Below are 23585 nucleotides of genomic sequence, written 5' to 3' on the forward strand. Positions count from 1 at the left end.
AAGCACACTCCTTGATCGAGCAGCCACATCAGGATGCTCACATGTAGGATCGGCTTGAAACCAGACCCGTCGCGACCATAGTGTCAAAGGCTTCACCCGAGCCAAACCTCATGTGTGATGGAAGGTTGGATTCACCACATGGCAAGGATAAATTTGCTGTACCTTTTGGCCACTGAAAAGCAAATTCTGGTCAAAATACCTAATTTGGAAAATGGTCATTCGGGCACCAAATCGAGCCACATTCGTTGTCAAATGTTCATGACGATATGGTCGTCAATATGCAGCAAAGAAATCAAAGAAAAATAGTAGGAAACATGCGTAATCTTGAATCAAAGATCGCATGTTTCTCATGGTTTTCCCATGTCATGATCGCGGTCGAGAACCCCGATCCACGGCTCAAGATGTATATCAAAACGACCGTCTTCTCGAGCTGATCAAGAAAAAATTATTCTTTTGGCTGGACAGAGGCTGGAAAGACCCCGAATGGGTCATGTAAGATCGCGAGACGTTGTATGGCCATGGTAGGGACTAAATCGAATTTTAAGGAATTGTGGGTAAGGAGAAAACTCATCATTTTCCCCTATTTTCTTATTTTCAGTTAATTCAATTAAATTCTATTTTTTAACAATTAGGTAAAAAATTTGGCATCCATCCATGTTTGGATTGTAATTCTATATCTACACGTGATGAGAACATGTAAAAGAGCCTTTGGATCAATTAAAAGTTTTTGGCTTGTGCTCATCTTTGGGTCATGTTTTTCTTTTCTTGAAGAGAGAAAGTGAGGAGAGAGAAAACTTTGGCTGATACTCTTGGGCCCCATTGAGGTAATATTCTCTCTCCTCCCCTCTTCTCTCTCCTCTCTTTCTCTCTCCTCTTCTTTCTCTCTTCTCTTTCTCTCTCCTCTTCTCTCACTTCCCTGAGACAGCAGGGTCTACTACTATCTTAAAGTCTCTCTCCTCTTTCTCTCTTCTTTCTTCTCTCTTTCTCTCTCCTCTTTTCTTCTTTCCTTTTCTCTCTCTTTTTCTTTCCTTTCTTCCTTATTCTTTCCTTTCTCTTTCTTCTTCATTCATTTTTCTCCCTTCTTTCATTTTTCTCTCTTCTTCTTTTCTTTCTCTCTCTTCTTCTTTCCATCTTCTTTTTTCCTTTCTCTCTCTTCTTCTTTCCTTTCTCTCGCTTCACTTCTTTCTTTTCTCTCTCCTTCTCTCTCTTAACTGGGATGGCAGCTTGAGCCCTTTCTCTAGTGGCGTGCTCAATTGTCGTCCTTATTTTTCTCTCTTCTCTCTCTTACCTTCTCTTTCTTGATAGAGGCGACAACCAGAGCCCTTTATTGAGTGGCAGACTCAACTGTTACCCTTGTTTTTCTCTCTTCTCTCTCTTGCCTACTCTTTCTTGACAGAGACGACAGACATAGCTCTTTCCCGAGTGGTGGGCTCAGCTGTCGTCCTTGTGTTTCTCTATTCTCTCTCTTATTTTCCTTTTCCTAACAGCCACGGCAGCCAGAGCCTTTTCCCGAGTGACTGGCGTAGCTACCGCCCCTAGCCTTCTCCTCTCTCCTTCACTGTCATCTCAAACTTTCTCTCTCTTCTCTCTTTCACTGGACAACAGTCTAGTTGCCGTCCCAAACTTTTTCTCTCTCATATCATTGGGACGACAAGGTCCACTCGTCATCCCAAACTTTCTCTCTCTTCTCTCTTTCACTAGGACGACAGTTTAGCTGCCGTCCCAAACATTCCCTCTCTCATCTCATTGGGATGGCAGGGTCTACTCGTCGTCCCAAACTCTTCTCATCTCAATGGGATGGCATGGTCTACCTGCCGTCCCCAACTCTTCTCATCTCACTGGGATAGCAGACAATGCTGCGATCCCAAACTCTGACTCTCCCTTTCTTCTCACATATCACTGGGACGGCAGGCTTTGCTGCTATCCCAAATTCTCCCCCTCTCCTTTCTTCCCATCTCTTTAGGACAGCAGGTTTAGCTGCCATCCCTGCTTTCTCTTTTTCTCTCTCTTCCACTCTCTTCTCTTCTTCTCTTTTCCTTTTCTCTTTTCCTTCTCCTCTCTCTTCTTCTCTCCTTATTTCACCATCTCTCTTCTCGCCCTTTGAAAGAATAGCGAAAGCCAAGCTAACCTTCACCCTCTTTGTTTCTCTCATTCTTTTCACTCTTTTTTTCTCTCTTCTCTCCCAATTTCCTTATCCTTTCTTCTCTCTTTCTCTCTGAAGAGCTAGGTGAAAAAAAAACAAGCCTTTGTCTCTTTTCTCTCTCTCTCTGAAGAGCTAGGTGAAAACTAAATTAGCCTTCGTTTCTCTCTTCTCACTCTACTTTCATTTCTTTCATTTTTTGAAGAACTAGGTGAAAACTAACATTCGTTTCTCTTTTCTCTCTCTACTTTTCCTCTCTCTTTTTTAAGAACTAGGTGAAAGCCAAACTAGTCTTTATTTCTCTTTTCGCTCTCTATTCTCTTCTCTTTCTGTCTCTTACCTCTTTTCTTCCTTCGCTTATTCTCTTCATCTCACCCCCTTTTTCTCATTTTCTATTTAAGGAATGCTGTCTGAGTCCCATGTTATTAAGACGTCGAAAGGCTGTTCAATTAACACGAACTCAATGGCATGATTCCCCCATTTTACCTTCGAATGTACACATTTGTGAGCATTCACCCAAAGACAAGGTGGGGTCCTCTGACTCACTTGTTTGTACCTCTAATGTGTGTGTGTGTGGATGCATGAAAGAAGAAATAGGTCAAGGGAGGGGATTTTGAACCAGCTTTAGGCTAGGGGGCATTCTTCGTGATCTAAGAAGGCACCCACGTGAGCAGCCCGAGTGTGTCACGAACCCACGTGAGGTAAGTTCCATCTCACGATTAAATTTGTCTCTCACTGGTTGGTATTCCTGCTTGCGTCCTCTTTACACGGTTCCCGAGAGAGTGAGCTCTGGTCCTGCGCTCGACACGAACCCGAAGCCACACCACCAGGTCATCCCGACTCGGAGGGCAAGATCGAGGCACCTAACTAGGCGCCCTTACGGGTTTTCGCTATGCCTGGTTTTCTTATTTTCAGGACCCTTTTACTCATGGCTTCATAGCCATGCCCGCCTGTCTTTTTTACTCATGGTGCTCTTACGGGTTTTCACCATACCCATTTTTTTTTTTTTTTGGCAGTTTTTTCCTCATAGCTTCGTGGCTATGTCTACCTGAAGCTTCTACTTTTTCTCATGATGATTCTCATCATGGTCGACTTCTTCTTTCTTTTTTGAAGGGACTCCCTCTTGGAGGGGTCCTGTTTGGATAGGGTTCACCAGGCTGTGGATACCGTGGGTGAGTTGTTAGAGGATAGAGGTGTGGCATAGTTGCGTGTTTGTGTGGGGAGGCACACCAAGGTTGTGATATATGCGTAGGAGCGTGGGGCAGCTGTCTTCTTTTGAGTAGGTGAAGTGTCACCGGTGAGGCAGGCTGTTTTGGTGATGGACCCACATGTATGGTAAGCGTCACTTGGAAGGTGAAATTTCTATGTGACAGGTCCACAGACAGGGGAGGCATTTTTAAGAAGGTGGAAGGTCTTTGTGATAGGTCCCCTGATAGGGGAAACGTCGCAGGGAGACGAAACGTCTCAGATGGGCCAGTGGATAGACACGTTATCATCTTGGGATGTGAGATGTTTTTGTAATGAGCCTGCTATCCGGAGCAGATTTTTAATAAAAGCGACTGTAGGTGGGAAATTGGACAGAACCACGGACCGATGAAGTGTTGTCAGGAAAGTGAATCGATGGGAGACTTGACTTCCAGTTAATTGAGGCATCACCAGGGCAGCGAAGTGATGGGACATTGGCCTGTGGTCAAATGGAGCATCGCTAGGGAGGCGACACATTTTCGTGGCTAGTTCATGGGCGAAGTGGCCTATAAAAATGAGGCTTAGAGGGAGAGTGAGACATTTTCTACCTTGGAATGCCCTCTTTCTTCGGCCTTCTTCCTTTTGTGTAGAGAAAGAAAGAGAGTTTTCCTTTATGGGCTTTGCTAGCACCAACGCTAGGGTTTTGAAAGGTTCACATGATGACCCTGTGATTATTGGTGAGCATGTGCCTTCAGATCTCCAATGCATGATTAAGATGCTGAAAGCAAAGTCTATGGCTATGCGTAAGATTTTGAAGGTCCTCAGGCCTGAACTCAATCTTGTCCATCAGAAAATGAAGACGGGTTGTGGTGACCGTTGCTGGCTTGTAATACGTTTCATGGTGGTTGGCCGAATGAATAATTTGGTCTCCTTCAATGTTCAGCACCTGGGCGGACTATCAACATGTCGAGCAGATGATCCCTTGCTTGAATCTTTGCTCATTGCTGATCCCTTAATCACCCTCTGGTTCTTTGCCTTCACTCGAGGTTGAGCTGGAGTAAGAGGTTTTTTTCATTCTTTTCAAGCTCCCTTTGAAGAGAATGATACTGCCCCTTTAAAGAGGTAGCCACTCTAGAAGGAGGCGGCGCATTTGGAGGCCCTATATTTGGATGTGAGGATTATTTGAACGGATCTATCTTTTTGTAGCTACCGATAATTGTAACCATGATTTTGAAATCCTTTTTGTTCATGAAATGAATCCCCTTTTAACTCGAATATTCTTTCTTGCTCTGTGGCTTGTGTCTTCTTCTTTTTCATGGTTTTCTCACCTTTCTTTTCTTCCTATTTTCAGTTTTTATCCCTCTTGGTGGCGGGGATAAGAAATGGGCTAGGGGACTTGTTTTGTTGGGAGGCTATGCCGACATTCTAGCATGAATGATATGAATGCCCTTTCGGGCTTTCATCAGAACCCCTATGGGGTGTGCCCCTTTCTTCAGGTTTTCACAAGGGCTCGTTCTTTTGTTTTTTTTTTTGGGCACTTGATCGCTGAGGGTCCTGTGTGTGCAGATAATGCAAGGAGCATAGATCGCTTGTCTATTTGGTGTAGTGGTGCACAAGTGTGTGCTGAGCCCTTGAGTAGGCTAGAGGTTCGTGTGAGTCAGGAGGGAGTATTGCATACTTGAGATGAGTGGTGTTTTACCGGAAATGTATGCACTATGAGGAGAACATTGTTGTGTGTGGTGAGTGATAGAACCACGTGGTCTTTGCGTCGAATTGACGGAACCACACAACATTTGTGTTTAACTCTGTCGGGACTGCCCGACATTTTGCTTGCGTGTCGTTTGTGCTTCTATGTAATGGAACTGCACGAAGTTTCACTCGCGTGCTGCTTGTGCTTCCACGTGAGTGGGCCACATGTCGTTTTATTGGCTTGCATAACACATTATTCTTCTTTAGTATAAAAAGGAGCACAGGGATAATATTCCTTATTTTTACCTGATGTTTTTACCCAAGGTAATAAACACTGATTCTTTTTTCTTCCTGTGTCCCTTTTTCACTAGCGTCCCCTTGGGTGTTACTTGACAGCAATGGCCAGTCCCAGCTCTGCACCTCCTTCAGGTATGCCCTTTTTCTATTTTATTTTGTCTTACTTTTCTTTTTGTTGCGTTTTCTCCTTCACCATTATAGATGTCATCTTCCCCTTTTTTTTTGTTATGTGTCGAGTGTTTGGGGGAATGCCTTTTTTTTATTTTATCGGTGCTAATTCTTCACTTCTTTGTTCATGTCACAAGAACAAGAAGAAGTCATGCGATTTCCTGTTGGGGAGAGATCTGTGCAACTAAAGGCTTTGGAAGCCAACTATGCTCGTGTGAAGGGCGAAGTGTTTGGGTGAATGTCTCGCCTTGCGTCCTCCAGTACAGCTCGTGTCTCCAAACTGATGAGCTTAATGACGTCGATAAATGCTTTATTTCTCGAATATGGCAAGAAATACACCGACCTGGACAAGTGGTGTCAGGAGTATTTGGTCAACCTTCTAACTTTGAAAGACTTTGAAGGTCGTATGATTGAAGTAAGAAGACTTATCGGGCGTGAAGATCTAGTGGTGGTTGATGTCAAATATTGCGAAAGAACAACTTCTCATCCTTCCCAAAATCCGTGAAGTTTATCTGAAGAGGCTTTTTACTTTCTTTAGCATGTTCGGCTCAGCTTTGAGAAGAATACTTCTGCCCTATTTTGTATCTTTGAGGCGATAAGCTTTCTAACTTGTACCCTCTTTTTTTGCAATGGAATGAGATTGTTTTCTACCCTTCTCTCTCTCTCATTTTTTTTTTTTTTTAGGGAGACATGTTTTAGGTCGTGCCTTCAAGACCGTGTGTGGCGTAGCTTAGTGTCGTATAGCCAGGACATGTGTTAATAGTTTAGCGGTCGCGTAACTTGGACCTTAGCTCAGGGATAATATTTTGTCAAATATCTCCCATTGATTAGGGGAATAGCCTTTTCCCCTTCAAAATTGACTAGCACGTAGTCTCCATTGGGAAAAACCTTCTTTACCACAAATGGGCCTTCCCATTTTGGTTTGAATTTTCCCTTAATCCGTCCATGAGTGACAATAGGTCTCCTTAATGCTAAAACCAGTTCTCCTTTCATGAATGATCTTATTTTGATTGATTTGTCAAAGACTCGCTACATATGGTTCTTGTGAATCTCAAGGCTCTGTTGTGCTTGCAATCTCTTCTCATCAAGTGTATCTAGCTCTTGATAGCGAAGGGTAGCTCGTTCTTCATCTGTCATTCTATAGTGGAGGGCTATCCTGTGGGAAGGCAATTGAGTTTCTAAAGGCAACACAACTTCACCCCTGTATATCAGAGAGTAGGGGGTCAACTGAGTTGGACCTCGGGCTGTAATACGGTAAGCCCATAGAATTTTGGAGAGGCTATTGTGCCAATCTCTTTTAGTGTCGGAGACAGACTTTCTTAAGGCATCGTAAAGGGTTTTGTTAAAAATTTCTGCTAGATCATTAACTCTTGGAGGGTACATGATCGTGTATTTCCATGTAAACTCAACCTGATCGACCAATCTGTCAATTTGATTACTTCAAAATTGGGGGCCGTTATAATAAATGATCCGGTCAGGCACGTTGAATCTGTATATGATATGATGACACACGCAATTGGCCACTGCGAGCTTGGGGACATTTTTGAGAGGGACCGCTTCAGCCAATTTAGAGAAGTAGTCTATGGCAGCAAGTATGAACATGGGCCCTGAGGAAGAAGGTGGATCAATGGGACCTATGATGTCCATGCCCCATTGAGCAAAGGCCAAGATGCCATTGTTGGGTGAAGAGGTTCAGGAGCTTGGTGAATGAAGCTGGAATGAATTTGACATACCGGATAGCTCTTTGCAAACATAAGGGAGTTAACATTCATTGTATAACTTAGGACTAGACTGATGCATTCCGTAGACTCCATAATGGACTTCTTTGAGAACGTGGTTTGCTTCTTCTTGATTGATGCATCTGAGCAGCATATCGTTGTAGGAGATTCGAAACATGATATCGTCATGACACAGATATCGTGTGGCGGACCTTCGGATCCTATTTCGCATAATAGGATGTTCGGGAAGCTGATTATGTTGCAGATAACCTCTGATGGGGCGTGCCAGTCTGTTACCAGCTCCACTTCTGCACATGTGTGCTCTGGCGATCCCGACTCCTCTTCATTTTCGTTTTCCTGTTCAATCATGGAGGATTTCGGGGAGATGTATGAGGTTTGTGCATCCCCCTCATCAGTGATGTCTGCTCCGAATGGGTAAGGAGGGCTTTGTTTGAATAATTGTTCCTCTCCTTTTTCGTCGAGTTCCTTAACAAACTTGACGCATCTCCATTATGCTACTCACATTTTTTAGTGACATTTGGATAGTTGCCCCTAATTTGGCGAGTGTGTCAGCTTGTGCGTTAAGCCTTCGAGGCATGTACTCAAGAGTAATCTCTTCGAATTCCGCCATCCAATGATTTAGTAGTATTGAAGTAAGGTTTGATATTTTCTTTCCTTATGTCATATACCCCTTTGAGTTGTTTGATCACCAATTTTGAGTCCTCGTAGACGTCCAAATACTTCAGGTTCATATGGGAGGCAATATCTAAGCCTACGATGAGTTCTTGATATTCTGCTTTATTATGCGACTCTATTCCCGAGAGAGAGAAGGACAGAGAGGCAAGGCCATTGTGAGGGGTAGAGAACACCACTCCCGCACCACTTTTCTTAGATTGGAAAGCCATGTCAAAATGCATCTTCCATCCGCATGACACTTCGGCCTAGAAGGCCTCTTCATCTGGCAGATCATCGATCAAGGGGATACTAGCTAGTAGAGGATGTGCAACCAGGAAATCTAAGTGGGCTTGGCCTTTGACAACTTTTTGTGGCACATATGTGATGTCAAACTCCATCACAAGTAGTGACCATTTTATGAGTCGGCCCAATGGGCAAGGGCACGACAAGAGGAATTTTATAGGATCTGCTTGGGAAATGAACTAAACCGTATATGCGGGCAGGTAGTGTCAAAGCTTTTGTACTGCAAAAATGAGGGCTAGTCACATCTTTTCCATTGGCAAGTAATTTTCCTCAGCCCCTTGCATTCTCCGACTCAAGTAATATAAAGCTGACTCTTTCCCCGCATCATTTTTTTGTGCTAACAGAGATCCAAGTGACTCATCCAGTATAGTTACATATAGAATGAGGGGTTTCCCCAGAATTGGTGCAGAAAGAACCGGGGGTTGCAGTAGATAACTTTTAATGTCATCAAAAGCCGTTTGACACATCTCATTGTTGTACGTCATTTTTGATGTACTTACATCTCCCGAGCGAACAAGGAGAGAGCCGGCAACAGCCTGGCCCTACGGGTACACAAGACACTGGCAGGTCAAAGTTGTGCTGTAAAATAAATCCTTAAGCCAAATGACCTGGGTACGGTGGCATCGCACCAAGGAAGGACCTTACAACCGTAGCCATATGCTAGCGGCTTCAAAACAATACTAGACCAACGCCTTCGTATTTAAAATGTTTAAAAAACCTCGAGGACCAAATTTGAATTCAATCGGACCACTCGAAAGGGGTCTACGCCCATGCGGCTTAGTAGCAGGCGGGTTTCACACTAGCGTGGTGCGGCTTCACCTAACCAGTCCCCCCAAACATGGAGACTGTGACATCGTGTTTGGGAAGCAGCTTCAAGGACCCATGACCCCTTCCATTGAAACCAGGAAAAGTCCAGATCCAAATATGTTCTATATCACATCAGCCTCGTCATTTTGACTTAAGGCATGCACTGTGGTGCGACCTTGAGTCAAACTTCTCCAAAAACAAGGTGCTCGAAAAACCAAAAAAACCAATGTTTAAGAAGAAGAAGCCTCGAATGCAGTGATGCACAGCTCGACATCCAAGCATCTAATCACCGTGGGGACGAGTTCAATGAAAAGGTAAATCTGTCCGGTTTTTTTGAATCCCTCTTTTCAATGATGTAAGGACCTGGACTATCCCTGTGGGTTGAGTGCACGAAGGGGTAAATAGAGTGTGGGCCGCATGGCGATAGAAGGAGAGAAGAGTTGTGTGGCGATAGGTTAAGCGACGATGGTGCTCGTGGCAGGTAGGAGCTGGAGAGGCATGCGTTGATGGGAGCACATGGCAGAGCAGGCGAGCGCACGACGAATAGGTGCAGTGAAGGTGCACGACGATAGACGTGAAGGAGAGAAGGCGCACGCGATGATAGAAGGGGGGGGTAACGCCGCGTGCACGCGTAAGCTGATGGATGGGCAATGCTGTGTGGGCATCACCGGCTGAAGAAGGGACAAGGCGCTACGCATGGCTCTTGCGTGCATGAAGAGTGTTCGCCACTTGTCGTGCTTTGGGTGCCACTTGCCCAACCATTAACGCCACTTGGCCATTGCCCCATCTCATGAGTACTTAAGCTACCCTCTCACCCACATCACTCATCCTTTCTTCATCTCTCTCTCTCTCTCTCTAAGGCAAGGTTCGGAAAGATTGGTGAGCAGCCATTGTTGGGTGGGTGTGAGCTGTGTAAGAAGAGTTTGTGAGAAGGCACCATTACTGATCACGTAAGTGGATCCATCACCATTGCATTGTAGCCATAAGGATGCATGGGGCTTTGTGCATGTGAAATGAGCAATGGAAGTATATGTGATGTAGAAAATTTGGGGCTTTTGTTCTATGATAATGGTGGATGTTGAGAATGAGTGTCTGACTCTTAGATTATGTAAGAAATGTTGTTATGTGTGTGCATTGTAAGAGAATGGTTGTTATCATGTTCCTCACCATGAAATGAAGGTCAAGGAATGTGTCCTTGAGACATGTTGTATGCCACTGTGAAATTCTAGAATTATGTGTGTGCTTGGAAGAGGCTTTTAAATAGCCAAGTGAGGTCCGATTGACCTCAAATCGTCTCCATTGGAAGAATGTAGGAGTATGAGTCTAGTAAAATGTTCTTTTTTTCCCACTATTGAAATTCTTTGCAAAAATACAGTTATATTTCAAAATGAGAAGGTACATCACTGTTGGCTGTTTTTCTTGGATTTTTTCACTAATGCCACTGTGATCACTGATTTTAGCTAACCAAATGAAGTTCATTTTCAGCCAAACCACATCCATTTGAAATATCTTTAAATGAACTAAAATTTTCATGAAGGAACTATTTCGAAACTGTTTTCAAATTGAAAGTTATATTTCGTTTTATAAAGGTATGTCGTTGTAGGAAGTTTTGATAAAATCCAGAACTATCACCTTGTTTGGCACAAATTTTTGAACTACCAAATGAAATCAAAATGATTTAAAATTAGCTTTGTTAGAAATATGTACGTCTTGGCTCAAACGGTGATTTTTTAACCGTCACAAGTTGCTTCCCGGTTTGGGAGTGATAGTGATATGAAGCAGGGTATGTCGCTGTCCCCTGAGTACCGCAGGGTTCAACCAGTAAACCATCACATCTTTGAACCTTTAAGAGGACAAACGGAGTCTAATTGTCTTCAAACAATCCCGTTTGAAGGATAGGTGTGTTTAGTACAAAATTGGTTTTGGAATCACCTTCAAACTCTAAACGGTCTAAAAGTTACGACCCTCATAGTGAGCGCATGTCATTGCCCTTTATGGCAACAAATTGAGCGGTAAAGCTTAAATAGAATAATGTCAATATTACCATGGTACTTCATGATGATATTGCTTAATATTATGTGCCACTATCAAATGTGATATGTGAATAGATACCTACTATGTGAATGATGTTATCATGCTGCTTATGTGATATGTGAATAGATACCTATTGTGTGAATGATGGTATCATGCTGCTCATGTGATATGTGGATAGATACCTACTGTGTGAATGATGGTATCATGCTGCTTATGTGATATATGAATAGACCTGTACTGTGTGAATGATGGTATCATGCTGCTTATGTTATATGTGAATAGATACCTACTGTGTGAATGATGGTATCATGCTGCTCATGTGATATATGAATAGATGCCTGCGTAAAAAACTCTCTCATTGTTGGTACCTATCCGCATGCCAGGAGCCCCCGAGCCCAAGCGCCCTACACCACCGCGCACCCTCAAGTCCACACGCGAGCGACCCAACAGTTGTCTTAGAGAAGGTTCTTGTCCTGACCCTTGAGAACCAGGTTTGATCAATTGGCGACTCCACTGGGGACATGTCACCCTATCATTGGCTTGGACTGTTTTCAGGTACTAACCTCTCTTCTCTCTCTAAATTTTTTATGGGATACCACTGTCCCTCCTTTGTCTGGATTGGGGACTTCTATATCCCCATATTCGAGACCTCACCCAGGGTGAGCGGACCATCTGGTTCTGCCTCCCCTACATCCTAATCGAGCGGCTTGGCTGGCCCTGCTATCCTAGTCTTGCCTAGAAAAAATCGAAGCATGGGCTCTCAAGCTCCTTGCCCCTCCTCTTCCGTCGTTAAGGGAAAATCCCTCAATGTCAACTGCATGAGCGACACCACATCCAACCCCTCACACAAGCACCCTGTCACTGGAGGGCACCTCGTCAGTCACATGCCTCAACGTGGTCCTTGTGCCACTACTCCTCCTCGCCCTTGGTAGGACCACCGCCTCTATGGGTAACCCACCCATGTCTCATAGGGGCACTGCCAGTGCTGGCATCGCAAGCGTTGGCACCCCCAAGCACACATCTTACGCTTACGGCTTCTTTGCCAGTCTGCGCGGCCGCTCAACCGCCATGTACACTTACACATACATCATTGCTGGTGGTTCAATGGTAACTGTGGCGAGTCGGGGCAGGTGATAGCCCACCCCACTCACCCAAACTGTTTTGGGTCTCTTCCGACCTGGATGTAGCACGTGTGGTCCCAAGACCGCCCACATTATGCATGTTAACCCTCTAGTTCAGGGCAGCCCAAAGGTTGAGACCCGATGAACACGTGACTTTCGAGACAATTGAAAGTCCCATAAACAAGTGCACATACATGTTTGAGGCCTTGAGGCCCCACCGACCAAACGGGCAGGTACCACAAGTACTCCGGCCTCACTCCACAAAGGGTTCCCCCCGACTGCCCCAAACACCACCACGGATGGTGCACACACGTGCAGGCCCGAAGATGCTGCCAACCGTGAAGAAGGATGAGCATCCGCCGCTCCACCAACTCCTTCCAAGCTACCCGTTGTGTGCTACTGGAAGAAATTCCATTGAGGCCATTCTCTCCATCCCTCCTTCCTTGCACTCAGGAACCAGCCCTCGCCCCTAGGTGCGTAATAGGAGGACACTGTCAGCAATGATCGGTTATCCTGCCCCTCCATCAGGCGGTCCCCAGCCACTGTTGCCGCTTTCAAGATCACTCCTTCTTGGGCATTACACTTTGCTTGAGCTGATCAAGTTCACCCATGCATCAGTTGAGCAGGCCTATCAAGAAGAAGACTGGAATGCTTCCGATTCTGGGGGAGGATCTACCGAAACCTATGGCTCAAGCAAGTAAGGGGGATGGAAGTCCCGCCCCTCACACAAAACATAGAATCTTCTATCACAGGAGACTTACCAAAGCAAAACTGGTTCCACCCGTTTCAAGACACGGAGGAACCCGAAACCAATGACATAGCCTGATGAATGCAAGTTCCTAGGTCACAGAAGAAGTAAATCTACCCGGTTGTTGGAATCCCTCTTTCTGGGGACCTCCCAAATTAGGCAAAAACATAAACCAGAATTGAGTCAGCCCAAACTTGGTGTAAATGACTGCGACTGTCTCCTCTCTCGTTTTCGAGCAGAGCCAGGGGCCAGAACATCGCAGGTCGAGGTGCATTGGAGAACAAAGTTCACAAATCTGGCCGAACTTCCACCCCATGGGAAAATGCCATCCCAGCACGACTAAAGGGCATCAAAATGCTCAAAGTTGCAAGGACATTGAAGATATGCTGGCAAATCATTTGAACCATTGCCACAAGTTGTAGAAAAAGCTTCAAAGATTTAGCCATGAAAGAACAACCTGCATGCAGGGAAAACTTCGTCATTAGCAAAAAAAATCTTCGGGACATTTTGGTCATTACACCTAATTTCGAGATTTATTCCTAATTTCTTAAATTGTAATTATGCTTTTTTTTTTTAGCATTCACTGCTTTTAGTAAATCCTCTATATAAGCAAGCTCGTCACTTGTAAACGAGACGGGAAAAATCCATTGGACAGGGTATTTAGCCATTATAAAATAGAGGAATTACATTTATTCCTCTTGTCATTTCCTTCTAATTTTGAGGGAGAGAAAATACCCCTGAGCACCCAGGTCTGTAAATGCCTCTGAGCGCACGGACTCTCTCCTAAATCGGGTCACACCCCAACCTTTCTCTCTCTCTTCCCCTTACGTAACACGCCATCTGCTTCGTGCAACAACCCATGTCACCAACAGATGCGCGGACGTGAGGGAACCCACGAGCCCCATCCCTCTGGTTCTCTCACACCCCTCCATCGGCCAGCCAGGCCCCTTGAGGCAATAACCATAAGGAGGGATAGCTGGATCCCATACCAGTCCTAAGAGATAGAGAGATAGTAGAGAGGTTGTAAACCTGAAGAGAATATTTGTCCAAACCACGCTGGCACGCAGCCAGAGGGCTTCATGACTTTTCTAAGAGGGCTGACCTCCCAGACGTGTTCCTCGAAAGCGGCGAGGCTAGCATCCCAAAGTGCCCCCATCATAAAAAATCTCTCTCATTGTTGGGACCTATTCGCATGCTAGAAGGCCCCGCACCCCAAACCGGCACCTGCCCTCAAGTCCACGCCAGCAACCCAGCGGTTGTCCAAGAGAGGGTTCTCGTCGCGTCCTCCGAGAGCCAGGTCCGACCACTCATCCCACTTGAAGGGCACATCCTTCTTCAAGATGGGAAAAGGGCTGGCATCATCTTGACAGGTTAGAGATGAACCTTTGTATCTAGGCGAGCTGGCCTTGGAGAGATCTGAGCTCTTGCAGGTTTCATGATGGTGGAATTTCTTGAATGTCTTTAATCTTAATAGGTTCAATTTTCAAGCCTCGATACCTGATAATGAATCCTAAGAATTTTCAGATCATACGCCGAAGGCACACTTCAAGCGGTTCATTTTAGCTCATTGAGATGGAGTCTCTCAAAAGACTTTTCCCAGATTTCTCATGTGATTGCTTCTTCTATCGAACATGACGGCAAGGTCATCTACGTAGCATTCCAACTCCTCGTGGAGCATGTCTTCGAAGATGGTGGTCTAGCCCTTCGATAGGTGGCTTCGACGTTTTTTAGGATGAAAGGCATCACTGTGTAACAGAAGACTCCCTTCGGCATTAGGAAGGCAGCGGAATCTTCCTCTTTTGGGGACATCCTTATTTGGTTATAGCCATAATAGCCATCCATGAAAGAGAATGCTTGGAAGTTGGCAGTCGCGTCATTGAGCAACTCCGTAAAGGGGAGTGGGAAATCATAGTTGGGACAAGTTGAATTTAAATCACGGAAGTCAATACAGACCCTGATCTGTCCATTCTTCTTCTTGACTGACACAACATTAGACAACCATTTTAGGCATTTGACTGCTTGAATGAAATGTGTTGTTTTAAGGTTGTTTACTTCTGCTTCGATTTGGATTTCCAAATCTGCTCTGACCTCGATTTTTTCTTGACATGCTAGGAGGATGGGTCAATCCCCAATTGCTGAACTGCCACCCGAGGATCAAGACCCAGAATTTCCTCGTAATTCCAAGAAAATACATCTCAGTTGGCCCTTAGGAATTCAATATACTCTTTCTTTTCTTCAGGAGGCATAATGGCTGAGATAAAGATGGGCCTAGGGTCAGTTTCGTCACCCAGATTTACTTCTTCCAAGTCATCAGCCGTGGCTTGACCACCATCTTCCAAGACTTCTAGAGCTTCTTCTATCTCCTTTTCACTGAGGGGCGGGGAGTCAATAGTCTCATCATATGCTTCAAGTGCATCGATTGTTTGCTCTACAGGTGGCGCTTCTTCTTTCATTTCTTTGGCTTCTGAGCCCTCAAACTCTTGAACATACTGGTTAACTTCTGTTGTCACTTGAGGTCCTCAGGAAGCAACTTCATCGGAAGCAAGTTTCGGAGGGGACGACGACAGCTCTTGCGACATTGTCAAATGAGAAATTTAGCAGGCGGGGAAGGGCCACGAGGGTAGGCTTGGGTGCCTCGAGTAACCAAGGCCATCCTTTTGAATCTGTTGAGACACTGTAGTTTTGATGACATCAAAAGGTGCTAGCATACCCTTGCCATTATTCAACCCATAGTTGTTAGATGAGTCTTAATCAATCTTCCTCATGATTTGCTGAGCCTCAAGACTGTATAAGTCCCATATGGGTATGACTTCGGCATCTAGAAGAGGATTGCTTTGGGCGTTCACTCGGACATCCATTTCTTGGGTTTTTGGGATGAAACCCGATAATGGAGTGGGAAAGGATTTTAGGGTAACAAGCTCTTCCATCTTAACATTTCCTTTTCTTATAGCCTTCGCTTGGTCAGGAAAATCTTGTACTTGTTTCTTTGGCTCTGCAGTTGAGGCTTGCCCTTGAGGCTCATATTACTGATCAGGGTTGCTAATGAAGTCGCGAATGAGAGAGGACGAACCACTTGTTGCTTTCTAGTAGGCAACTCGAGCTTCCAACATGGGGGTTGAAAAATGTAGGATCTTTTGGGGATCCGGCATATTTGCGAGCTCGACGTCATCTTCTTCCTTTTCAGGGACTGGGATGGGCAGAATTTCAGGGATTTGTGGGACTTTGGGGGAGCCTTATCGATATATGGGGAAGGAGTGAGCCAAATTCGCACCATCCTTTTCAATGCGTAGGACTTTAAGTATTTTCAATACCTTGAGCTGATTTGGGGGATAGTCGACTTGATGAGTAAAGGAAGCATCATTCTCTCCCCGGATGGGGACTGGAATGTGCAAAACCTTCCAGTTGACTTTTTGTTCCACTTCAGCCATGTGTGCCGTCTCAGTTTTGAGAAAGGGGATGGGGATGTGTAACACCTTCATGCCATCATGAGCATAAGTGACTGTAGTTGTCAACGACCTCAAATTTGTAGCTTCCTTTCCACCATACTCACTCTGAGTTTCCACCGATAGAGATTCTCATATGGAGGGAATGGAGGGTGGGGTTTCCCCTTCATTTTCTGACATAGTACGTCCTTCATGGGTGTGGGGAGATTTCCATCGACATGAATCAAAGGGATTATTTTTCCATATCTCTTTGAAAAAGGTGATTAAGTGATCCTGTCATGTGTTCTACATCTTCATGAGAGGTTGGTGTAGTCTCTCTCAATTTTGGGTCTATACTGATTTTTACAGACAATGCCTACTCTTAAGGGCATATTGGGTTTGCAAAATAGTATTTTACATCAGCATAGTATGACTCAGTGATAGGAAACAGCCTTTTGTCAGCATAGACTGTGTGTTTCCTTCCATCCCGACTATATTCGAAACACTGATGGAACCACTCCTTGATCATGTAGCCAAGGATTACCCAATAGGATGTTGTAAGAGGTGTCTATGTAGATAACATGGAATAACGTGGAAGTGTTCAAATCCATGATTTTGAGCTTAAGATGAATGGCACCTGCTGGCTTTTCTCCAGATTGATTAAATCCTTGAACCGTTAGGCTTGTAGGTTCAAGCTGCTCCAAACTTAACCCAATCCGTGTAAGAATCCTTTGAGGCATAAATTTCACTGCTGACGTCCCATCTAGCATGATTCGATTTACTTGACAGGTGTGCAGCTCGCCAGTCATGAAGAGAGGTCGATTGTGGGGTTTCTCTCCCAATTGTAGGTCATCCTCTTACAGCGTGATAGCTATGCAATTGTTGAGTACTGCAGGGTCTACCTCAACTTGTTCAACTTCCATTTCATAAACTTTAAGACTGGAGAGGGCCTGTACCAAAGCCATTCAAAAGTTTTCAGATAACATGAGGGCATCATAGATACTCAAGAGAGTCGGTAGTTTTCTCAGATATTCGATCACATCATATTTGACTTTGTCAGCCTCAGGAAGGGTGGTTACTCAGTTTTCCACTGATTTTAAAGGGCATGTGGCGATGAGGTGGTCTTTGAAGAGGAAAGGTCTTCTACAACCATCAGTGAAGAGTTAGTCATGCTCATGAGATTAGGTGGAGAAGGTCGGTTAGACTGCGCGGCTAGGGCAGCTGTAGGTGAGGTAGGACGGGTTGAGAGTTGCGATGGTGCAAAAATTTTAGCATGGGAAGGTGAGGTGTCAGGGTAAGGGACCAGTGGAGGTCCAGGGTACTTCAAGAGAAAGGTTGGTTTATGGATGGATGTGGCTGGATCCAGATAGGGGATTAGTGGTGGTTCATGACACCTCTGGGTCGGTTTTAGCCTTCTTCTTGACTGCAACCGTATTTGGTCAACCAGGGTTGTTGTACATCCTTCGTGAAATACCAGCATATGGCATGCTTGAGAATTTGAAGGGCTTCTTCCTCTTGAGTTCTTTAACAATTCCCTCGAATCGGGTTCAACAGGCCACTAGGGCTTCATCACTGCTAGGCTTGGCGCTTGAAGGCCTTGGAGCTATTGTTCAAATTGAATGGGATCAAGATGACCTTGGGGTCATATCTCTTCTTCCTTCTCGTGACGGCCTTGGGGCCATGGATTGGGTGAAGTGAGTCCATCTTCTTGTACGTCGATGATGTAGCAATGAACAGTGCCACTTATCTCAGGCTCTTCTGTGGCGTGCAATGGATATAACCTATTTTGTAGATCTTCTGAGATTGAAGACTCTACTTTTTTCTTTTGGAGTTGCACTTTCATCCCCTTCGTCTGTTTAAATCGTAGACTCAGGTAGACTTTCTCCTAGAACCGGAGCCGATTTTGATTTCCCTCTTGACTAGCTTGCCTCAGAGATGTGGACAAAGTTAATCAATTCGGGCAATGTGTGCTAACCTAGAAGGAGAGAGTTTGGAGTTGATTTCGATAGCTTAGGTTTTCCTGAAGAAGAGAAGCATTGACTGGTCATCCTTGAGGGTATCCTCTTGCCCCAAGCCCCGCCCCGAGGGCTAGCTCGTGCGTTTAAGGAAGGAGGAGTAGACATGATGGTGCTTGAAGAGAACTTCTTCGAGTACCACGTAGCAAGCGGCTTCGAGGTAGTGAGGGGCATGCTCGGCACTCCTTTCCCTTTCTGCTGATAGCATCACCAGGTCTATAGGTGTGTGCGTGGGCCACAGTAGTGTTTAAGGTGGTTTGTGACCCAACCCCTAGTGAAGTGAAAGGTTGAGTATTTGAAATACTCGCCTTTTTTATTGGAGTAGCCTTAGGGCTTTCAACATACATGTGTGTTTTGTTATAACACTTTTGATTGCCTCGAAAGTCGTGTGCTCTTTTGGTTCCTGCCCTTTGGATGTCTCGAGCCACAAGTTCAACATGCGATGCATTGGTGGTTGAAGACCACTTGTGGTGAGTCTAGGTCCCAAGAGATCGGAAGCAAGTGAAGAGACCTGGGCAAGTTGTTGCATGTCCCATCTCGTCACGGTGACGGTTAAATCACCAGCCATGACGTGCTTGAATGCGTGTGGGGTGGCTTTGGGGCCTCCCAAACTGGCGTAGGAATTGCCAGAGTGCAGTATGTGCAGTAACATGCTAGTGCTAGCAATGCCTTTGTAAAGCAAGGGTGGGGTACTTTTCGGTTGCCCACTGAGACAGTGGTCTTATCAGGACTCATTGAGTGAAGAAGATAAGTAACGTCAGGACCACTTTTAAGCTTGCAACTGACAAGACGCCCGCCAGTAACAAGGTGCGTATGAGAGGAGGTAGTTTCAAAGCCATCCATACAGCTAATATCAATGGATTTTCCTTTGATGCCAGCGGAGGGGGGACAAGGGGTTTAAACACCTTTTCCCCTAGTTCTCCTAGTCTGAACTAAGATGGTAGGGCTATCCAGGCTGCTTGAGGAGGACAGGGGAGAAGTAGGATTAACTGTTCCGCTCTCCATATGTGAGGTCACAAATATGGGGATAAAGAAGTCCCTAACTTGGACAAAAGAGGAGTTATGAAACCCCATTGCAGTTTTAGAAAGAGAAAGAAGCAAGATGTTTGCTTGGGAATAGCCCGAGACAACTATAGAGTGGTGTGTCCCCAGTGGAATCACCAATTGATCGGACCTGATTTTTCCTCATGCAGACGGTGGGAAAAACACCTCTCTCAAAAAACCGTGGAGGGTCCGCATGCTTTGATGTGCGCACGCATGCTCTCTTTTGTACGGATAGGAACCAACAATGAGAAAGATTTTATGACATAGGTGTGTTTGGGCGCCTACCTCGTTGTTTGGGGGTTCAGGGACATACCTAGGCAGTTCACCTTCTTAGAACAATTACGAAGCCCTCCGGTTGTTTGCCAACGCGTTTTGGACATGAACTCTCCTCAAGCTTTAACATATCGCCTTGTTCTCTTGTGCTGGAAACTGCAATGTGAATTCCATTGATGCTCCTCTATATTGGTTCACTCAAACGTGGGCTGGCTGGAAAAAGAAAGAACGAGGGTAGAAATAGTGACAAGAATTCTCCTATCCTTGCAAACGTTATGCGCTTAGGCGATCAGAGCAACTGAAGAGTTAAAACCCTCTCGATTGTTGACTCAGGAAGACTCCACCCAAGTGAGTGAGGGAAAGAACATATATATTTCTCGTGGCTCAACTCGACTATACGAAGAGGAAGTTAGAGTGATGGTCCGAGGGTTAGAACCCTAGGGATGACTCTGAAGGGTACCAATTCGAGCATATGATGGATAGCAGGATGCTATACAGAGCCACAGGCTTGCTACGTTTATGCTAGAAGCACCAAGGGAAATATCGCAAAGAGAGATGGGACCGCATGTTCCATGGCTTCGAGACCCACAACACAATGAGAGTGAGAGAAAGAAGGGGGAAGAGACGAGACCACACATTTGTCGTGGATCTAGAATGTTGTGCAAGGAAAGCAACGAGTAGAGAGAGAGAGAGGAAGAAAAAGGAAAGAGAGTGGGCTTGAGGTGTGGCTTGCCTAAGAGATGGAGAGAGAACGAGATCGCATGATTAGGATGGGTCAGGGGTAATTTTTCCCTCTAAAATTTTTCTCTCTCCTTGCCATTGGATCCAAGGGTTAGAAGCAAAAGACAAGTGGACACAAGCTTAATGCCTTGATTTCGTTAATGAACGATCCACCCTTTTTACAATTGACCTAAGCTTGTTTATATAGAGAACCCACCAAACAGGTGTAGATTCTCAAAACTAAGCCCAATTATGGTTAAACAAAATTACAATAAAATCCCGATTTTAGGATTAATGACCAAAATACCTTTAAACCTTTTGTGCTAATGATGAAACCATCCCTTTCTGGGGGGCCTTTCGCCATTGCCAGGTCTTGGGTGATTTTTCGAATGTTTATGGTAGTGGTTCAGACGATCCATCATCGTTGAGCTACCATGTACATTGTGAGCCATCAAGCGCAGCTGTATTAGGTGGTCCAGGGGACTTTCTTTTCTTTTATGCACCTTTTGTCCCTTGCTTGATGGTTAGTGTGCCATGAGTTGCCACTTGTTAACCATGTGTGCCCATGTATGCCACTTCTGAACTCGTGCACACCACTTGTCACATGTTGCCTTTTCCTCTTTTATAACTAAAGCCCTCCTCATCTCTCTAAGAAATTTTGTTGTCTCTCCCTCTCCCACATTCTCTCTCTTTCTCCCACACTTAGAGCCTCAAGCTTTGGGAGCTTGACTTTTGAGGAGGAGCTTAGACTTGGAGTTCTTTTGAGGTAAGTAGATCATGATAGTGTAGTATGAAGAATGAATTGAAGCATGAATGATGAATGAATTATGTATGAATGAAGCACAAATATAAGCATGTATGAAGCATGATTTAGGCATGAATGAAGCTTGAATTTAAGCATGATATTTGGCATGAGATTGTATAGAAATTGTGTGAAGGAATAGGATGGTATGCATGATTTGTGTTCTGTTTTCCAGGAAGTGTGTTTTGTTTGTATGATACATTAGGCACTGTTATAATTTCTGTTGAGCATAAAAATTGGTGGATTGATGGTCTTGTTAATCTAATTTAAGCTAGAATTGGTTTCATGTGGTTATATTGTGTAGTTTAGAAGTTATGCTTTGATCTTTGAAGTATGTTATGGATGGATTGTGGAATTCTAGGAAGAATTGAGGTTCTTGTGACTCTCTGTTGACCTACCAAATGATATCCGATTTACCTAAAATTACCACCATTGGAAAGATATATGAGTCTTATTTAAGTTTGATGTTTATTCATATTTTGGAAGATTTGCCTCGATTAGTGCATATATGTCACTGTTAGCAGACTGTAACAATTCTAAGACTTTACCTTATCTATTAGAGTCCAAATGACACGAAATTATAGCCATTTGAAAGATACATGAATATATTGTGACTTTGATGTTTTAACCTGGTTCTAATTCTGTATAATTGGGACGTTATGATCCAAATTGTAGAAGCATATCACTGATTAGCAGATTCATTGAATTTCCAAACTATGACCTCAGTTACTATGAGTTTTGGCTAATCAAATGGAGTCCTATTGTTCCCAAACCTCTGTCATTTGAAATATCAGTATGTTGGCTTAAAGTTGCATGTTGGAACCATCTTGGTATTCCCTTTAGATTGAGAGTTATGCTTTTGTTAAAAGGGATACGTCACTGTTAGTAAAATGTAGAGAATTCCAGAACTATGGGTTATGTTGTACCCAAATGTTGACTGATCAAATGGCTATCAATTGACATCATACCCCCTTTGGGTGAGAGATAGCTGTGTTTGCTTATATTGTCATGTTGTGGCTAAGTCGAGATTCCTGATGAATCAGGGGTTATGTATATTATAATATGGCACCGTGAATGCTCCGAATCAGAGAACGCTTATGAGATGAGACATGCGGCTGATGTGATATTCTGAACCGGCACCTACTGTGTGAATGACGGTGTTGGAAGATTCTTGATATAATTTGAATGTGGTATATGTGAAACGACACCTACTGTGTGAATGATGGTGACAACATACTAAGATATTGGCATGCTTTGAGTGTTTGGACGGCCGGCTGTGATAGGATGACAGCTCTAGTGATATGGAAATTTCTCGGCATTCCTTGTGCGTATTGCATTGCCTTGGACATGTGATTTCTGATGAGGTGCGCATGAGGTGATAAGCTATGTGTGACTTCTTGGCATGCTTTGAGTATATTGCATTGCCTGTGACATGTGACTTATAGATATTAGTGACGTGCCTGCTTTGAGAGTATTGCAGGGCTTGACTATGTGACCGATACCCGTGAGGTGCGCCCGAAGTGATATGAGACTGTTCGACATGCTTTGCGTATATCGCATTGCTTGATATATGTGATCGATTTGAGATTTTATGGTTGTCCTGGTGGATAGGGCTAGAGAGTGGGTTAGTGTCTGTAGATCTTGTTATGCCCTCTTGATTGTGTTGATCTGTTGAATTTGATAGATTGCTAGTGTATGTGTTATCTGATATCTTATATTGTGCCTGCTCTACCATGAAAAGTATCATTCTATATTTGTGACATAATTGTGATGCATGATTCCTATTTTATGAGTATGGCATAGAGCCTAGGGCATTGTTGTGATATTATGTGTATAGGCAGGGAAGCTTGATGTTGTGATCTACTTAGTGGGCTTTTTAGCTCAATCCTTTGCTTCCATTCTTGTAGATTGATTGCTGCAGGTCGAGGACGGCAAGAGGTGGTCGTGTTGGGTGGATTGAAAGCCCATGCTCGACGAGTGGATTTCTGTTCTTGTGTAGGTGTTTGCTAGTCGCTAGCCATGCAGTTGTTGTTTTGTGAAGTTATGTATTTTGTGGCCGGGCTTGTAGTGCCTTGGATGAATTGTATTACTCTGGATATTGTATATTACTTTTGGAGAATGCATATGGATATGTGAAATGGTTTTAATTTATCCAGCTTTTATTATGTTTTTGGTGGGAGTTTTATTTTTTCTTTCGTGAGTGACGCTCGTGACCTTCGGTCGCGCTCCCGCGCTCTGTCGCCCTCAGAGAGCGGGGTAATGACATGGTGTCGCCCAGTCCTTTTTGGCCCAAAGTGGAATTTTCCTTTCGATGTTGATTTTCTTGCCTCTTTGGAGGAATTTTGCCATATTTATTTGGGCGACACTAGACGTGTCGCCCAAATCCGAATCTCCAAAATTTGAAGTTTTGGCTAGGAGATCTGT

At 44.4% G+C, this 23585-nt stretch overlaps 1 protein-coding gene across 1 annotated transcript; it reads right to left on the minus strand.

Annotated features, from left to right (window-relative positions):
- Nucleotides 1–6508: 6508 nt before the first annotated feature.
- On the minus strand, nt 6509–7126 carry LOC148783784 (uncharacterized). The gene is made up of 2 exons (XM_088872268.1): nt 6992–7126; nt 6509–6889 (listed from the first exon to the last, which is right to left on the minus strand). Exons 1-2 carry the CDS (start codon nt 7124–7126, stop codon nt 6509–6511), a joined length of 516 nt encoding a protein of 171 aa, XP_088728394.1.
- Between the last annotated feature and the right edge of the window lie 16459 nt (nt 7127–23585).

The sequence above is a fragment of the Amborella trichopoda genome, chromosome 1 (genome assembly GCF_054954075.1).
Source record: "Amborella trichopoda isolate Santa Cruz 75 chromosome 1, AtrichopodaSantaCruz75HAP2 v2.0, whole genome shotgun sequence".
NCBI classification, from domain to species: Eukaryota; Viridiplantae; Streptophyta; class Magnoliopsida; order Amborellales; family Amborellaceae; genus Amborella; species Amborella trichopoda.